General features: G+C 39.8%; 1 protein-coding gene and 1 long non-coding RNA gene across 2 annotated transcripts in view; one reads left to right on the plus strand and one right to left on the minus strand.

The window, feature by feature from the left end:
- Positions 1–660: 660 nt before the first annotated feature.
- LOC144238129 (uncharacterized) lies at positions 661–10,751 on the minus strand. The gene is made up of 2 exons (XR_013337021.1): positions 10,551–10,751; positions 661–1,130 (listed from the first exon to the last, which is right to left on the minus strand). It is a non-coding gene; the product is annotated as an uncharacterized LOC144238129 (long non-coding RNA).
- Positions 4,855–19,593, plus strand: part of BTLA (B and T lymphocyte associated) — a 33,576-nt gene continuing 18,837 nt past the window's right edge. Inside the window, exons 1-2 of the mRNA XM_077771873.1 lie at positions 4,855–4,901; positions 5,715–5,897. Of these exons, the coding sequence (XP_077627999.1) occupies positions 5,810–5,897 (88 nt within the window). The 5' untranslated portion in view covers positions 4,855–4,901; positions 5,715–5,809. The remainder of the gene's footprint in view (positions 4,902–5,714; positions 5,898–19,593) is intronic.

Consider the following 19,593-nt stretch of genomic DNA (forward strand, 5'->3'; position numbering starts at 1 on the left):
TGCATGTGAATGGAGCAATCTTGTATTTTTTTAAGTTTATTTATTTATTTTGAAGGAGAGAGAGTGAGCAAGGAAGGGGCAGAGAGAGGGGAAGATAATCCCAAGCAAGTTTGTGCTGTCAGCATGGAGCCTGACACAGGGCTTGATCCCACGAACCCACGAGATCATGACCTGAGCCGAAATCAAGAGTCAGGCGTTTAACTGACTGAACCACCTGGGCACCCCAAAACAATCTTGTATTTTATTTAAGCTAACACGATTTTGGATTTTCTTACTATATACAGCTGAACTTAATTCAAACTGATACAGAATTCAAATGATGTAATGCTGAAATAGTCCCTTGACCTGTCATTGCTCTACCAAGGGAAGATTAGGGATGTACTGCCTGGTGTCCTCCATACTTACTGGGTACACTGAGATTCATAGACGATAATTGGGCCTGAACACAGAGCTTCTTATGGTTGAGCTGTATCACACTCTTTCTAAAAGAAATTCCATGAAGTTCTATAGTGATGCAACTTTCCTCTTGTATTAGTATAGAATATTTATGGGACATTAAACACTTTGATACTTCCTAGGAATTTGTGTGATGGAGAGCAAAATAACATCACTCATTACTTTTCTCTTGCCAGTGTAACAGATAACCACAAACTCAGTGGCTTAATACAACACAGATCTATTCTTTTATAGTTCCAGAGATCAGAAGTCCAAAGTGAGTCTTAACAAGGTTAAAATCAAGATGTCAGCAGAGCTGAATCCTCATGGCTCCTGGGGCAGAACCCCTTTCTTGTCTCTTCCAGTTTCTAGAGGCTGTTGACATTTCTTTTCTTGTGGCCACATCATCTCAACCTCTGCTTTTGTTGTCACATGGCCTTCTCCTCCATCTTGGACTCCTATATCTCTTTTGTAAGGATGATTATGGTTACATCAAGCTCACGACGATAAATCAGGATAATCTCTCTGTCTCAAGATCCTTAATCAAATCTGCCAAGTAACTTCTACCATGTAAGGTAGCAGTGGGTCCAGGGTTCCAGGTTTTCAGATGTGGAGACATTTGGGAGGTGGTTATTCAGCCTACCACACTCACCTAGACATCTTGATTTAGAAATCATCTAGGAAGTGTTTTTTTTCTAATTTAAAAGCAACAGAAAGTATTAGAATTGGCTACTTTTAAAAAGACAACTTCTATAAATGAAAAGCTACTATTAAAATGTTAAAAAGCAAGAACTATTTGCTGCAAATATAGCAGGCAAGGTGGCAAGAGTTTGATATAGTCAATACATACACTATTAAATTTAAAAAATAGTAAGAAAGCCACTGATTCCAATATCTTGAAAGCATTTAATTGCACATGAATAACAACTCACAAATGTAAAACACCCCACAATCTGTTCATCCTCATGAAGCTTAAAAACCCAGAACAAATTGAATGTTGTACTTTTAAAATTATGATGATCATAATAAGATATTTCTAATGGTAAGGGTATAGTTAACCAGATCTGGACAGCCTCATAACTTGTCTCTAGGAATGTACACTGATCTTTGAAGTTATATAGTACTAGATATAAAGACTCCTAGAAATGTTTGTATCTTCAGTCCAGTAATTCCACTTTGGGAAATCGTCCAAGATGCAGTAGAGCCAAAGTGTTCGTCTTTATGTGAAAAATTGGAAAAACCTTAATGTCATATAATAGTAAAATGGCTAAATAGTCCTATAATTATAAGATTTCATATTATTCAGCTGTTTAAATATATGTTACTTGGGACGCCTGGGTGGTTCAGTCAGTTAAGCATCCAACTTCGGCTCAGGTCATGATCTCCTAGTTCATGATTTCAAGCCCCACATTGGGCTCTGTGCTGACAGCTCAGAGCCTGGAGCTGCTTCAGATTCTGTGTGTGTGTGTCTCTCTCTGCCCTTCCCCCACTCGTACTCTGTCTCTTTCTCTCTCAAAAATAAATTTTAAAAAAATATTTTAAAAAATTTTTAATGTTAAATATGTGTTACCAGAGTGTATTTTTTCTAAATCAGCTGGAGAAATGCCTGTGACAAGGCCAGGAAGAGCAGTCATGCCAGGCAGCTGAGCAGACTGCCAAAAATTTGCTCAAGGTCTGGGACAACATGCTTCCTTGGGCTTTCTGAGTTTCCTTTCAAACCGATATGTTGGACAGTTGAGAAACACAGTTGACCCTTGAACAGCATGGGTTTGAGTTGAGCAGATTCACTTACACATGGGTAGTTTTATTTTTCAACATTTTATATTTTGGAAAATGTTTTGGAGATTTGCAACAATTTGAAAAACCTCTCAGATGAACCCCATAGTTTAGAACTATAGAAAAAATTAGGAAAAAAGTATGTCATAAATGTATAGATACTAGCCTAGTTTATTATTTACTACCATAAAATATACGCTAATATACATAAAATATACACAAAATGTAGAAAGTTAAAAGTTAACAGATCTCACACACACACAAACACTTAATGGACTATATATGGCGGCATGCGCAGTTGAGAGAAACGTAAACAAACATAGACATAGTATTAAATTGTAATTGCATAAAATGTACCATAGTACACACTATAGTGCTGTAATCATTTCATAGCCACCTCCTGCTGCTATACAGTGACCTTGAGTGTTGCCAGTATCCTCTTAAAATGCCCTGCGAGATTAATCATCTCTATGTGAGCAGTTCCTTTCTCTGGCAAATTGTAGATCACAGTATAAAGTGATCTCTCCTGGCTCTCACTATTAATACTTAAGTTTTGGGAGCATCAAAAGTTTTATTTTCAGATTTTGACTGTGTGTGGGGTCAGCGTCCCTAACCCCCATGTTGTTCAAGGGTCAACTGTATAATTTGGGTTTATTAACACTGACTAATCAATATTAAAGGGATAAACGACTGAAAGATAGTCAGTTGCCATTAGCAGGGCTCTACCAGATGTTAAAATATGAATACTGCACTTCCAGACCAGTTGGGAATGGCAACTATTTGTTAACCTGAGCCCTCAAATAGTCCCTGCTTACCTGACTTCTGAGGACCCTTCTTTGGGGCCTCTCATTTTGGATCTCCTAACTATTGAGAAAGTAAGCTGACTGGCACAGTTGGAGCCTTCAGAAAGCTTTTCTAGCTATGGCCAGCATGCAATCTGACTGGTACCATATTGGTTCTTAAATGTGTATATAGTTCATTTCAGGACTGACTTCTTCCAAATTATTTCTTTAACCTTACTCCAAACCAAGCTAACTCCATTGTGTTTTGTTTCAAATTAGTTTACTTCATCTGCATTTTCCCCCCTCATAAAGCCATATAAATAAGAAGAGGACTCTGCTGTGAAGACAAATGTGAGTGAGCATGAGCAGTCAAGCTGTGAAAAAAACCTTTCACTTTTTTTTTGGTCAAATTCTCACAATGCTCTGAGCTACGGTTATAGTTAAAGTAATGTAACTTTTGCATGTTTCTGTCTTTTTTCTATGCCTGTGTTTTCACTGTTGTCTCCATGATTTGGCGGATCTTTACGGTTTCTCCCCAATTGACTAATTTAATCCTGCTATTTTTGCTAACTAGCTGTCATGCCTTCCTACCTTCTAAAAAAAGATTCCCCCATATAAAGATTACTACTCACTGAACAAGAAGAAAGGGGCAGCAAAATATGAAATTGTATGTTCTATGTTGTCATAACTATGCAAAATTAACATGTTAGACTGGGTTCTCCAAAGGCAGGCTCCAAACTGTGCAAGGATTATATTAGGAGAAATGCTTGTGAGGAAAAGTGGAGGGATCAGAGAAAGGGGAGATGGGAGAAAGACCACAAAGCAATCCTGATCCATAATGATGGGAGGTGGGAAGTGGGTTAGGAGGAATTATCCTAGACGAATCTGAAACTCTAGGGAGTTTGGCAAGGCTATAAGGGAGGCCTTAAGCCAAAGTCTATCGTGTAGTAGTTCTGTGTCCCAGAAATGGGCCTGCCTTGGTATTTCTGTTTTCTTTAGTCACTGGCTAAAAATGTAATGTAATTACTAGCTGAGGTAGAGATTTAAAGGAAAATGGACTTGTAGATGAGCTAACAAACTTTGGAATCAGGCTTCTTTCCATTCTTCTTACTAGAACAAAGACAGGAGTGAGATTCTGTCTCTAGTGGGTCTCCCAGGACTGCAGCAGTGGAGGGATAAAGGGCAAGTCATGCTGATAGAAGTAACAAAAGAGGTACCTTACAAAATACAGTAGATGTTACATAAGGTCTTTTCCAAATTTTATGTAATTAATATGGGCTTTTTTATATAGGAAAACACCTTTAAAAGAGTGGATCATAAAGGTTTTATGCTGAGATTAACAAAGTGTATATGACTTCTCTCTGGTTTGGGACAATATCCTGAGATCCTTGGCTTATGGTTTATGGCTTTTGACTTCGGAGACCATTTTGAAGACCTAAGGAGCCTTGCCTCAGCTGTCACAGGAAGTTTGCATTCCACCTTGAGCACCAGAAAGAAAGTTTATAAATGCTGCATAAATATTTCACAGGATGTTTACTCGGTAAGTAATTGATGCTGTAGGACGATAGGTATAATTGCTTTATGTTAAACTGTGGTGGTTGAAATGCATGAATATTACAGTTCCAACACTGAAGACAGATATGAGGAGATTACAGCACTCATTCACTGAGCTCTTTAAAATCAGGAACAATCTTGGTGCCTCCAACCACCACACAATGTCTGTTTAATTCAATATACAATATACAATGATAACTATTTTTTTAACTTGTGTACTTAAAACCATTGAAATTTTGAAATTTGCCCTTGTTAGAAAATCACCGGCCTCTGGGAGAAAGACGTACGAAATCAACGTCTGTCGCTGACCAGAGATGTCACAAGTCTCAATTTCTCATTTGGAATCTCAAATGGGTGAATTTAATGAGCTTCTATAATTAGAAGCAGAGCTAACTTGAAGAAAGCAGTCCTACCTCGACCCTGAGCTATCTGATCTTCAACTTTTCCATTTCTTCCTTTTATTATTTCTATTCTATTTCATCCAGACAATAACCACATGAAGAATGTTGAAAATGGAAGTTTCCTTTAATTGATATTCAAGATGTCATTTAGCTCGGAACTTTATTATTTAGAGAGAACATGTAGCTTATATTAACGATGGTCTTGTTCCATTGATATTTAACTACAGATTAAAGACACTTGCCCTTCCCTCATCTGTTGAGGAAGTGCTTCCTGTCACTCATATTCTCCATAACCTCAGATAAATCACTGGTGTAATGACAATAAGCATTCTCATCTTGCCATGACATGATGTTTGGGAAGAAAAACCTAAAACCTTTTAGATAAAAGAAGTTTCATAATCTAAAGCTATGAAACGAGAAAGGCATACTTACCATAGGTACTTTTTACCATGAATTCCCTGAACTTAATTTGACTGAAGTCTCAACCTAAAGATTGCAAGAGTATAGATTTCTTTAAAGTTTGATTTTTCATGTCACTGAACATGAGAAAAACCTCAATGTGGGGCAAAAAGGGTGGTAAGCGGAAGGAGAAGTTAAGGACTGTGCTGCTTTGCAGATCATAGTGTTTGAAAGTGAGAAGCCGATTTGACAAGAAGCAAAAACCACAGAAGAGAGTACCACGTAATCTTTCTGCTCACTTTAACAAACTTATTCAGGCTCTTCCTACTATCTTCTGCTGTTCTCCTTGCTCTTCTATATTTCACAGATGTCACTGAGGTAAGTAACCTGGTCCAACCCTGAGGAATTCAAGGAAGGAAAAGAAGTCTACTGGTGGTTTCCCATCCCTGATATGCACAGGAAATGAAGAGATCGCCTGGCATGGTTAGAACTGAGAAACTGTTCTGGGTGCTCTTCCTAATCCCACATCTGGGCATCAGGAATATCAACGGTAAGGCACTTACTTAGATAATGTCCTGTTTTATTTCCCAGGGGGTGTTGGAGGGAATAATTTTGCTTATTTATGTCAAGTGGATAATGGTAGATGAAACCACATAGTGAGGTTTGCTCAGTGAGCACATTCTAGAACATAAACCAAATAAGAACATGGTTTTCAAGTCATGGCTTGGCTGATTTTCTTAAAAAACATGTTCTGTTGGGGGGCACTCGGGTGGCTCAGTTGGTTGAGTGTCCGACTCTTAATTTTGGCTCTGGTCATGATCTCACAGTTCATGACATTAAGTTCTATGTTGGGATCTGTACTGACAGTGTGGAGCCTGCTTGGGATTCTCCCTCTCCCCGTCTTTCTCTGCCTCTCCCCAGCTCACACTATTTTTTCTCTCTCTCTCAAAATAAAACTTAAAAAAAAAAATGTTCTGAAAGTAAGGAAAGAGAACTGGGCGGATGTTATAAATAACGTACAAATGTATCACTACTCTTAGCAAAAATGCTCTGGATGCCATCCTGATGGTGACTAAATAGCTGTTCTTTTCCAAACTGAAGCAAGCAGAGTGCTATAGTGTTCAGTCGGATAGGTGTTGGATAATTAGGGTTATACCTGACTCTCTGGTTACTCTCGAATAATGTCACCAAATAAAGTTGTGCTCTTTGCTTCAGTGGGGGGTGTGTACCGGGAGAATCCTGAAAGAGAAAATGCTCAGAAATCTAGCATCGGAGCATTCCATCATTGCTTCCATTAGGCTGAAAGAGAATGGTTCCTACTTGCGTGTCATATGATGTACGTAGAAAACAGCTTGGGTTCTACATAGATGATGTTCTTCTGCCAAGATTTTTTACAGGCAAAAAAGCAATTTCTTCCTCTGGTGAGTTCCTTTGCTCCCCTACGTTGATATAGGGGCCCATATATTGGAAAGGCTATAAGTAGCTAGCAGGCATTTCTGATGTTCTCAGGTCTGATTGCAAATACCCTGCCTTGTTTTCCCCGCAAATACACATACTCCTATTAGTTTGTATGCCATGGTTTTAAGTCAGAAAAGATGGTCACTGAAATCCTGTAGAATGGGATCTTAAATTCTAGAACAGTGTGGTTTGGAATTTGTCTTCATGATGCTAGGATGGCTCACAACCAGGTGCAAAATAAAAATTTCCAGTCACCTAAACATTTTCACGTGTGCAAATATTTGGTATTATGTTGATGGGGTGCTTAAGTGGCTAGCTGGATTTTTCGCTTTCCATCAGACGCCTAAAATCCCAGTTATAACTGGATCAACTATTAAGCAGAATTCTGGGACACCTGGGTGGCTCAGTCAGTTAAGCGCCTGACTTTGGCTCAGCTCATGATCTCACAGTTCGCGTGTTCGAGCCCTGCATCAGGGTCTGTGCTGGCAGCTCAGAGCCTGGAGCCTGCTTTGGATTCTGTCTCCCTCTCTCTCTGCCCTTCCCCCACTCATGCTCTGTCTCTCTCTCTCTCTCTCTCTCTCTGTCTCAAAAATAAATAAATATTTAAAAAAACAGAATTCATACCAATTTGAAGAACACATAAACTATCCTTTGTGAAATGGAGTAAAAGAATTTTCAATGCTATTTCACCCTGGGAGTAGAGTACAACTTCTATTCCTTTCCCAATATGCTTACAAAACCACACATGAGTGTTAGGCCTGGGTTTGTTTACTGGCTCAGCCCATTACTGTGTGACCTTGGTTAACTTTCTTCTTCTCTCTTATTCTTCATTTCCTCATTTGTAAGATAGGGATAATAATTTTCCCTAAATTATGGGTCTATTGTGAAGACTATAAATGCATTCATATGGGTGAAGTGACTAGCATAAAAAGTACACATAATAAAAGCTGGTAAAAGTTAACGGTGTTTTTGTCAATATTACTTTCACCAAGCAAACCTCCCAAAAATTCAGCTAAATGGCAAATAAAGGTTAACATTATCATTTAAAATAGTTGAGCTTTTAAAGTTAAACAAAATGAAAAAATGAAATATATTGCACAATATGTTTAGTCCCAACTAGAATGGATCAAATTATTTGGGAAATGAAATAGAAAGTCTCAGACAAGTCTGCCTGGGGGGCTCAGTCGGTTAAGCATCTGACATCAGCTCAGCTCATGATCTCACAGTTCGTGAGTTCGAGCTCCGCATCAGCCTCTGTGCTGACACCTCAGAGCCTGGAGCCTACTTCAGATTCTGTGTCTCTCCCCGCCCCTCCCCCCCCGGCTTCTCCCCCACTCACTCTGTCTCTCTCTCTCAAAAATAAATAAAAACATTTAAAATTTTTTAAAAAAAGAAAGCCTCAGACAAAGTACCAACCAGGTATATTATAAAACAGCTGATAGATTGCAGCATGATTCGCATTACATTTAAGATACAGATTGAGATACATGATGAAATTTGTTCTTCCAGACAGAGCTGAAGGCTCTGTTCCTTAAAACCACATTCGTTTTAACCTATACATCTTGGGGATTTCCTGTGATTTACTTAATTACTGAATTCTTTACACTGGCACAGTTTCTTAAAAATAATTTGTATAGATTTCTTTCCATCCACTTAAAAGCAATGTGAGATTTGTGTGCCTCTTCCCAGGGATGAATCTGTGTCTATAATAAGGTTGGAAAAATGTTACCTTCTCTACAAACTTCTTGTTTAAAATTTTTCCTTATAATAAAATTACACTTGCTTGCTTTCTGTGTTTCTCAAAAACAAATTAGAGGGAACTCTGCCTCTTGGTCTCTGTCCTTATGACTCTGTATGACTTCTGTCCTTATGAACGTAATAAACGTGTCAGCACCTTCCCTCCGTGCACAGATGGGCAGATTATACCAAAAAGAACTAGGCTGCAGTGGAGACACGTGCTCCACAGTGCAGGCCCAGCTATGAGGCTTTGGACCGAGGATTCTGTCTTCAAGCAGGCAGGAGTACTGGTTGTATCTAGGAGTATCCAGGTAATATCTGGATATTGCTTGGCACTGTATATGATCTGACATGAAGACACTAGTAAATCTTTGCTGCTTATTGTGATTTAAAAAAAAAAGAAAGAAAAAAAAAAAGCCCTAATCTAGTCTAGTACCAGTAGACACGTACAGTTCCATCGAGAACACAGTAGTTAGGGCCAAGTCTCCATTTGGCTCTTGTCTGAGTCCTCCTCCTCCTTCATCGTGATAGTTCAGAATGGCCCACGGACCTGCACCCTGCATCCCACACAAATCGTGCTGCCCCATCCCCGCATCCCATTCAGATCATGCTGCCCCACCACAAGCCGGCCATATCCTTGAGTGCGGACAGAAACAGGGCAGAAGGTGCTCTGCGCCTTTCTATCATTTTTTTAAGTTTCTGTTTTGTAACACAGTGTCTTTTTCAGATTTATTTCTATGGCTGTAGCTATCTGTTCCTATTGAAACGTGTACATGGTATACTAGAGATAGAATTCTGTCTTCTGCAAATGCCTATGTATTGTTATTACCAAAATGTCTGTCACAAAATATGATTACTTTTTAGGTAAATGTCTAGGAATATATTCTGCAGCTAAAGGACTTCATGGATTAAGGCACAAAAAGATTATTTCCTGTGCCGATAAGAGCCTTGAATAGACTTTTCTAACACTGATAAGCTCTTTAATTAATAGTTCCTTCATTTGTCCCACTATCAAAATTTTCTCTATTGTAGTACTGAAGTCAAATGCTGGTTATCTTGCTTCACTGGGGCTTTTCTATTTAATTTTCCTTATTTGTGAGTTTCCTCTTAAGAGTTCATAATTGTTGGGGCTCTTGGGTGGCTCAGTCGGTTGAGCATCCAACTTCAGTTGAGGTCATGATGTGGAAATTCATGAGTTAGAGCCCTGCATAGGCCTTGCTGCTGTGAGTGCAGAGTCTACTTGGGATCCTCTGTCCTTCTCTCTCTCTGCCCCCACACCCCGTCTGCCCATTCACACACTCTCTCTCAAAAGTAAATTTTAAAAAATTATTGAAGGCAAAATCTTCACAGGCATTCATAGTCAGGCCCAAAAATTAGGTCAATCTTTTGCAATCTTGGAAAAGCACTGGCAGAAGGGTTAGGATCAGGGACTTTAGAGCCAGACCATATAGACTACTGTCCCATCTTTGCCATTTCCTGGTCCTGTAACTATAAGCTTTCTGGTTCTGTTTCCCTATCTAAATGATGAGGACAATATTGACACTGATCTTATAGGATTGTTGTGAGTATGAAGTGAATTAATTCTGTAAAACACTTAGAGCACATTAAGTTTAACCTTTATATCTTGAGGACTTCCCATGATTTACTTGATGCATCATTAAGTGTTGTTGTATACATTTAGCTAATAATGTTTTTTTTTTTTTATTTTAGCCCCAAATTTAATTAGCTTGTAATTCCCTTAAAGTAGTATTGGGAGACCATCTCTCATTTGGAGTTGAGAAAAATTGTCTATAAATTCCATATCATTGTCTACGATCATCCACAGTTACCAAGAAATAACCATAAGAATTTGGTAGTCATGTGAGTTGAGTTACATTGTATCAGCAAGCTGTTCAGTCATATGTAATATACTTCACTTTTCTAATAGTCCCTAATCCCTTCCTTCCAAATAAGCTCAATATCATCCACCTATCCTTTCATGGTTATGGACTCTGATTAACATGCTTACCTCTGTGGAAGAAATTACTGTGTGCGGGTGTCTGTACGTACCCATGCAGGGCTATCATTTTCATATGCTCAGAATCTGAACATGTATAATTTGAGGTTCACTTTGAAAGAGTCCAGGAGAGCGTTGGAGGGGCCATCTGTGTCAGTCATAGGGAAACCTCAGGTTTAGCTGGTAGAGCTAACTTCTCCTTTTCTCCTTCCTGTTAGCCATATTTGTGTTGTGAGAACCTGGAACTCACATATGTCACAAATAGCTCATTGTCCAGAAGTAGCTATAAGGCAGGCAGGGGCATTCAGGTTCTAGCCGGGTGGTCATGTCCCTATTTCATTTTCTTTGACCATATTAAAGGAGGAGAACTAATGTCAGGGGACAATTGGCAATTTCTGCTCACATGGATATTGTTAAGTAGCTTCTTGGGCTTTGAAAAAGCCAGTGAATCTCAGTGTGATCTCTGGGGTAGGGTGCATTAGGAAGGTGAGAAGTACCTGGGAAAGAAGTAGAGGTGGACTTTCCCTATGTCTTTGGAGTAACTCATAACCCACACTTACTCTGAGCATCACAAGTAGCTACATTGTCACTGAAGGCAATATTTAGAAATACTTCTGTTGGTTTCTGATACAATGACAAAGCTCTCTTTGATACTACAGGCCATGGCTTCTAAAGTATGTTCCAGGCTTTTTCTGCACTGATTTTCCTTCAGAAGGCACTGTGTTCAAGGTGGAGGGCCTAGCATTTCTGAAGGAAAGGGCCCCTCTTTAGTAGGCAGTCAAAGTCTTCCAGAACTATTCTTTCAATTGTCAATGTGAGTCATTGTTCTTTAGGGCTCCTTAAACTGTCTAAAAACATTTGCTACTCCAGAGAGAGGATTGCAGAATTGGCCAACGGACACTGCACTAGATACTCATTCTTGTCAAACAGGGTGGGCAGGACTCAGCAGAAATGGAACATAGGTGAATCCTTTGGAGAGACAAAGTCAGTGACAAAGGACCATTTGTCACTTGGTAGAGATTTAATGGGGAAGTACTGAGAGAAAGCTTGGAAAAGTATCCACAGTCAAAGGTATTTTTACTTCCCACTTTTGGCTAGGCTGACCTTGGTGGTAAGTATAATCCAATAGGACTTCATCTCTCATAAAAAAGGACATTTTCCTATGGGATATACTGCTTTCTCTATGTCTATTGTATTTGTTTGCCCAGTGTATATACCAGTCATTTTTTTGCATCACTGCTGATCCTTGAATGCAGTTGGGAATAATGCTCAGGGCAGAGGCACTCGGGGGAGACCTTCTGGTTGTCATCTTGTCTCTGCCACCTGTAGGCTTTGCTCAACTGCTGTGTCCCTTCCCTAAAGACATCATAGTACCTGGCATTTATTGCTGTTCATTACAAGCCAAGCACAGTGCTAAGAACTCCTCCTGTGTGTTCTCAGTTACTTCCACAACCACCCTGGCAGGTAAGAGCTCGTGCTGTGGAGTTAGCCAGGCCTGGGCTCAAGTCCTGGTCCTGGCTCTGCCTCTCACCAGAAGTGGCTTGGCTTCTCGAGTACTTGCTTTCTCCAACTTAAAAATAAAGAGACTAATTTTAAGGATCCAATGAAACAATATATGTATGGTACCTAAAAATGAATGGCACATAATGAGAATTCGAAACTATTAGCTATGTCCCTATCTTCCTCCCATCTGGAGGATCTAGGATGAGTCTGCAGCACTTTGGTAATGCAAGGTGTGTGTGCTTGCGGGCAAGCAGCAATGAGTGTGAGGCAGTGATCCTGGAGGTGGCTCACACTCCCCAGGTGCTGTCTGACGTGATGATCACTGAAGCTCCCTTTGGGTCCTGTCCTCTCAAGGAGAGGGAATGGCACTGGCACTTTGTCAGTTTGCTGACTATTAGACAAAGCTATGGCAAATACTAACATGACCATTTTAAGACAAAACAATTTTAGAATTACCCCAAACTAGATAAAACCACGAGAGGCTTCAAGTCTCAAATTGCTCAATAAAACTAGATCGAAGAGATCGTCTTCAAATTTTCCTTCAAATAGTCGTGCCACTCAATGAGAGATTCTAGCCGTAGAAGAAATTGTCTCGAAGTGTGCTAAGTAAGTACCACATGAAAGCAGACTTGCAGAATGTTTTCACACACCAGAATAACAGGATTTTTAAGAAGGAAATAGTAGTAGAGATGATTGTGAAAACTCTCTCAATTTTCTCATTTCTTGTCTTTTGTTTTTTAAGCAAAGGGAATAAATATGGATTTGTACTATGCGTATTCTTGTTGTGAAATTAATTCCTTAATTCTTTCAGTTCCATTTTTGCTAAAGAAACTTTATATTATGTGAGAGTCTCTCTCTCTCTGTATTTCTCTCTCTCTCTCTCTCCCCCTCTCTCTGTATGTGTACATGTTTGCATGTGTGTGTTTGGACAGGGAAGAGATACCTATCCCCATCTGAAGACATGTTTCACACAATATACACAGAGAAGAAGAAAAACCTGAGCTCTGATTTCATACTACTTCTGTGTTTCGATCTATATTACATTGCATGTTGTTTGTCAGGTAGATACATGTGAGTAGCTTTTATCTTGTGGTAGGGACTGAGGCTCGGTCAGTTTTCATTGTGCCCCTGAGGTCATGGCACAGAGTTTTGCTTAGATCACCAATGGTCGCTCTTTACAACAGGAGCTGTGTTTTAACATTGCATGCATACAGTAAGTTTCCCAGGTATTCCTAAAACTTTGTGGGATATCTGACATATGTAGTGGGCTTGTTTACCAGAGAGTTAAAGTAATGTTTACTCAATACTGCATGATACATTAAAATAGTGGTGTCTATAGGAGGTGGAACTTCATCTCAGGTCGCCACGTTTCTGATTTTCTGAGACTTCACCAGCCAGCTAGATGGGAACTGTGCCACGGGGCTTTCTGATGCTGTGCGTGGGATTCCTTAAGGTGTCTGGGTGGATGTCCTTCAGAATCTTTGATGTATGATCACATGGCTGCTGTTGGTGTGAATGAATTGGCCTTGACTTTGTTCATTGTGCTGCCTCAGGAGCCCCCAAACTCCTACCAATTTGTACGGGAAGAGACACTTGTTTCCCTTCCCTGATGGTCATCAGACCTCCCCTGCCATCCATCACGCCGGCCCTCGAAAGTAAGGCAGATTGTACCACCATGGCCACCTGAAGGCTTGTTTTCCTCCTAAGTCTGAAGACTTTTCTCCTTTTGTAGCCGCCTCCCCCGATGTGTCTGAAGGGTTTTTTTTCGTGTTTGTCTATCACAGTATCTTCAGACAGAAGCTAAAATCCTGCTTCATGCCACAGAAAATGATTGACGTATTATACCTTTCATAGCCATTGTAGTTTTCAAAAATTATTTATTTACACCCTTATGTTTAACTCTGTCTTAGTTCAAATTAAGGCAGCCTGCATTTAATACGGTCATTCATTTCTTTCAGTAAATGTAACCATTTTGAGCTTTCCATGCATACGTAAGAATTTTTCCATGGAGAAAGAGTGAAACTCAGTTGGGATTTTCCTCACGGTAATACTTATAATCAAGGTGTGTGGTCTTTAAAAACAAGAGCTAATTACTGCACATAAGATTCATAATCACAAAGCTCTTTAGTTTTTTTTAAGAGCTAACAGATTTCTCTACCCTCTCTGGCTCCTGATGGTATTCATACCTGCAAATACACTTGCTCAGCTGGAGGGTATTGGCCTGTGCAGTTGTTTGTGGCTGGTACCCTTTCTGCTTGGCTGGATCTAGGTATCTGGATGACCACAGAGTATCACTTGTTAAGTATTTTGAATATCACCCCTGAATGGACCTATGTCAGGCCTTCCCACACTGTATACACGTAAGGTCTAATTTTTCTTTAGTGGTTATAACGTAACCACTTTGGGGTATATTGAGATGCATACATTCTTCACTTTTGTGCCCTGTAGGCCACCTTTGTAAGGACTCAGAGGTGTCGGCTCTGCACCCTTAGTGCATAGAAAGCATTAGTCAGAGTTGTGAACAGGAAATTTTTCTCTTCCTGTGCTCTCTTTGTTCAGTCTCGGGCTGCATCATGCCTTCTTCCTTTCATACATTTTCTAAGGGACAGGTACTATCCCATCCAGAAAGTTGTGGTCCTTATAGGAAGACAGATGCACACACACATTTAATTATAAAAGAATGCAGCCCGTCACACAGAACAGCATGGGGCATTCGCGGAGTAGGGGGGGTTGTCAAGTGGACTTGGGTTGCTGGAGGAGGGGGGTGCAGTGAGTTTGCATAAGGAAGCAGGGGCTAGATTTCATTTGATCAAGTCCGGACATTTCCTGCAGGTGCTGAAGAGTCTCTGGAGGGTTGTAGACACAGATCTTCCCATTGGATTTTAATTTTAAGAACGTAAACTGTGGGGCACCTGGGTGGCCCAGTCGGTTAAGTGACCGATACTCGGTTTCAGCTCACATCATGATCTCACAGTTTATGGGTTTGAACCCCACATCAGACTCTGTGCTGACAATGCAGAGCCTGATTGGGCTCCTCTCTCACTCCCTCTCTCTCTGCTGCCCCCGCCCCTCTTAAATAAATAAACTTAAAAAAAAAAAAGAATACAAAGTGTGACAATGATGTGGAGAATAAATGAGGTGGGCGCAGGGAACAAGGCCAAGTTTGGACTGTAGAAGACTAGTTGGTAGGCCATGTGGATTATCCACATGAAACAAAATAAGACTCACATTAAGGCGGTGTCATGGAAACAAATTTGAAAGTTATTTCAGATGCTGAATTAACTTGATGACAGATGGAATGGGGCAGAAAGGAGGAAAGAACCAAGAGGATTCCCAGGTTCAGGCCATGTCATAGGTAGGTGAAGGTGTCAGACAGTGATAATAGAAGGTGGGCCAGCTTTGCCCCAGGGTGAGTTTGGTGCTGGAGGGAATTCAACCTCCTCCTTGAACCCTTTCCTGATTAACGTAACCAGAAGGCTCTCTCCTTGAAAATCTGAAAGCTCTAAGGACTTGTATCTTGTTCAGGTTAACCAAAAAACAAAAAACAAAACAAAACAAAAAAGATCTGAAGGGAAAATTGAAGAACAATGGAAGTCTCTTTTTGCGTTACCTCTGCACTAGAAACTGTCATGTTACTAAGTAGTAATAGACGGGGACATGTCCACATCCCTGGGTGTGGGCAATTAGGGGACATTATCTGTACAGAATTTAAAAAACAAGTAAAGGTGCTTTTAATTATCACCATGTACCAACAATTCTGAACAATATGAGTGATAAAATATTCTTCCCCCTCATAATATCTTTGGTCTAAATTCTGAATAATTATTCTAAATAATATGCATGTACATTTCAAATTAGCACATTTTTAGGACTTCCCTTTTGATAAACATTGTGTTCTACATTTCAGATAAACATTCTGAAAGCTAAATCAGAGAACTTCCCAATGATGGAGCTGGCTCTGGACACATACAAATTCCTGTGTTCATTTCATGAGTAAATTTTAACGTTTGGAATCACTGGAGCTTGCTCTAGGCAGCTTGTGTCTGATCCCTGTGACACCACATAGTCCTTCATTTCCAGAGAAGATTTTAAATAAACAATAGCACTGTGATTATGGAACCAAAGAAACAGAATGTGAGCCATTTCATTGCTTTCATCCTATCCAACCACTTTGAATATTTATTTATTTAAAATCTAAAACAATGAGGGGACCCTGGGTGCCTCAGTCATTGAATGTCTCACTCTCGATTTGGACCCAGGTCATGATCCCAGGGTCAGGGGATTGAGCCCCGTGTTGGGCTCCATGCTGCACATGAAGCCTGCTTGGGATTCTCTTTTTCCTTCTTTCTCTTCCCCTGCCTCACTCATGTTCTCTTTCTTTCTTAAAATAAATAAATTAATTAATTAATTAAATCTAAAACAATGAGTTCCAACTGTGCAGTATAATTTGCTTCCAGGTATGAACTTCAATTTTTCAGTTTAAGATTTCATGTTTTATTGATTATTATCTGTACAACTGCTATGTAGTCTTCTCCTCCAAGTGTTGTTTTATTTATTTTTGTAAAGCATATTTAAGTATTAATTTGAGAGAGAAAGACAGAGAGAGAGAGAGAGAGGGAAACAGAGAGACAGAGACAGAGAGATACAGAGCACCAATGGGGAAGGGGCAGAGAGAGAGGGAGACACAGAACCCGAAGTAGGCTTCAGGCTCCAAGCTGTCAGCACAGAGCCCAGCTCGGGGCTCAAACCCACGAATCGTGAGATCATGACCTGAACCTAAGTCAGTTGTTTGACTGAGCCACCCAGGTGCCCCCTTTAAATGTTGTTTTCAAATTAAAGAATGAATCAAAATAAAACCTCTCATTCAGGGTACAATTTAGTAATTGCCTAAATTGTATCTTTTGTAGAATTTTAGTTTTAATAAAATTTATTTATTAGTTACTGAAAAATTATTTATATAAACTACCATATCAGACCATATCAAAGTTCACACTGTTTAAGTAGTTACAAAATTATTAAAATTTTTTTAAAGGTTTATTTATTTCTGAGAGAGAGAGCGAGAGAGAGCAGGGGAGGGTCAGAGAGAGAGGGAGATACAGATTCTGAAACAGGCTCCAGGCTCTGAGCTGGCTGTCAGCACAGAGCCCGACATGGGGCTCAGACCCACCAACCGTGAGATCATGACCTGAGCCGAAGTTGAACGCTTAGCCGACTGAGCCACCCAGGCGCCCCACAAAATTATTAGATAGCTGTGCATGTTTTCCTTTGTTTTGTATTCTAATTATTTTAAAAATATTTTTAACTTGCATGGTTTTATAATAGGAAGTTGGAAGAATATTTCTTTTTTGACCATTTATCGTTTGTTTCATTTAATGACTTCTGAAAACATTTTTCCATATAGAGGAGGAGGTTGTTAAAAATGATGCACTCTGGGCATCAAATACAGTGGGTAAACCCTGGTCATGGAATATGCATGCTATACTAAACAGTCATGGTTTTCATAAGGATCTTTAAAATGTAAGTCTTCCTAAACCTACAGTTACTCAAAAAAAGACACTTCATCGTAAGAAAGACTGAGGTAAAAGAAATTTCACTCTTTTACTGCATATGTTTATTTGAATTATTTTTAGCATTGAAAATTCCCTATGCATTAATATGAATGTTTGAGAATAACGTCAGGAACAATTAATGTTGGCCGATATATGCCAGCCCAAACCAACTGTGATCTTCACCTCTCTTTAGAAAATAATTGTTTGACAAGACAAACCCCTTGGGGCAGCTTTTGATTTCCTGAATGTCATGAAACAGCTATACATAATTCAGGACAAGCAGCAAAGTGTCTGCGTGCCTGTCGGATGGAGAATTGGAACGGTGCCATTTAGCTCTGTGCGGCATTGCCGTGCTACAAACATCAATTTGAATCTCAGGGAGAAGGGAAGTGTTAATACTTTCTTTGTACAGAACTGGGTACTCTTGATGACTTTTAATGCCTGTTGGCAAGCCTGCATTCATCTATTCATTCCTTCCTTCATTCAAGAAAAATCCCAGTGCCAGCCAATGAGACAGTCAGTGATCCCCACCCTGCTGATAAGAGGACGCAGGAACCACAGTGATGTTTCTATAATCCCATTGGGAGAGTCAGGGATGTGATCGGGAACATCAGCTCGCTCTCCTTGCCTACCCTCTCTGTGTGCTCCCCGCAACAACAAAATCACATAGGGTAGGACTAGAGGGGATGTTCACTTGTGCTGCTAGCGTTGGGTGAGAACCTCATGGCTAAATGGAAAGGTAACATATTGTAGTAAGAAGAGAGACTTAGAGTTGGTTTTATCATGTCAGTCACACACCGAGGAAGGTGAAGTTGTATATGTGTTTGTGTAGGAAAGGATGGTGGGTAAGAATTTTCCTATTTTCATCCTGTTTTACAGAGATTGAGGACCAGAGAGACTGGGTGGCCATCTCATCATCACACAGCGTGTTAGTATTTGAACAACCATGTTTAAATAAATATTCCAATTTTTAGCTATTTACATGACTTTTATAAATGTCCCAAAAGAATCAGGCTCTGTATTTTCTCATGGTGAAGAAGCCAAGTTTAAGTGTATCCCACCTACCGCTTATTGCATTTATTCTGAAATGACCAGTGATTTCCATCTCACTATTTGAGAAAACCGTGATTGAAGTGGGTTTCGATTTCCTGAATTTGCCATGAGATTCCTGGCTTCTCTGCCTTTGCCCTTCCATGTGCCCAGTCTTAAAATGTCTCCAGTATCCCATTCAGTGCTCTGATTATCAAAGGGCTACTCATTCACTAAGGTTCAGCTCACGCATAACCTTTCCATTAAGCCTCTTCCCAATAGTCCCAGCTGAAGTTAATCCTCTGTACACACAAGCAAAGTCTACACCTCTTTATAGTGGTATTTCATTCTCCTATTTGTCAAACATCTTTATTTCCCACTAGAAGGCAAGCCCCTTGATGGAATACACCTTGCCTTATTTATTTCTCTACCCCTAACAACTAACATACAAGGACACACAAGGTCCCTCTGAGCCCTGCTTTCAACTCAGATAAATCTGAAGACTAAAAACATGGTAGATAGTAAATTCATTCTGGGAAAGTGGCTTTGTTAGTTAATCTTGTCTCATCAATTAAATGCTAAGCTCCTTGAGGGTAGGAGGGTCTTTGTCTAAATCTACCTTATTGTTTTCCACAATGTTGGCACCAAGTTATAGGTTTCACACACTGTGACTGACTTATCCAAGTACCTGAAAAGGGAAGTGAGGAGGTTGAAATATTCTATTAACTTATTAACTTTAGGGGGGATGGAGTTTTGGAAATGTGAGTTTCACTTGGCTTTTCTGATTCTGGCCCCTTTGCTTTTTTTGTTGTAAGTCTAACCACATCCAGGTGTTATATTGCTAGACACTTCCTTTTGGTAGATTATCTTACCCTTTCTCTTCAAGTTTTTGAAAGCTTCATGCTTATAACTTGGCTTTTAGTTTGCTTTCATTTTTATTTTGAATTTTTGGAAGCAACTGAATTAGTAAGTCC

This window comes from Crocuta crocuta, unplaced genomic scaffold (assembly GCF_008692635.1).
Source record: "Crocuta crocuta isolate KB4526 unplaced genomic scaffold, BGI_CrCroc_1.0 scaffold56, whole genome shotgun sequence".
Lineage (NCBI taxonomy): Eukaryota > Metazoa > Chordata > Mammalia > Carnivora > Hyaenidae > Crocuta > Crocuta crocuta.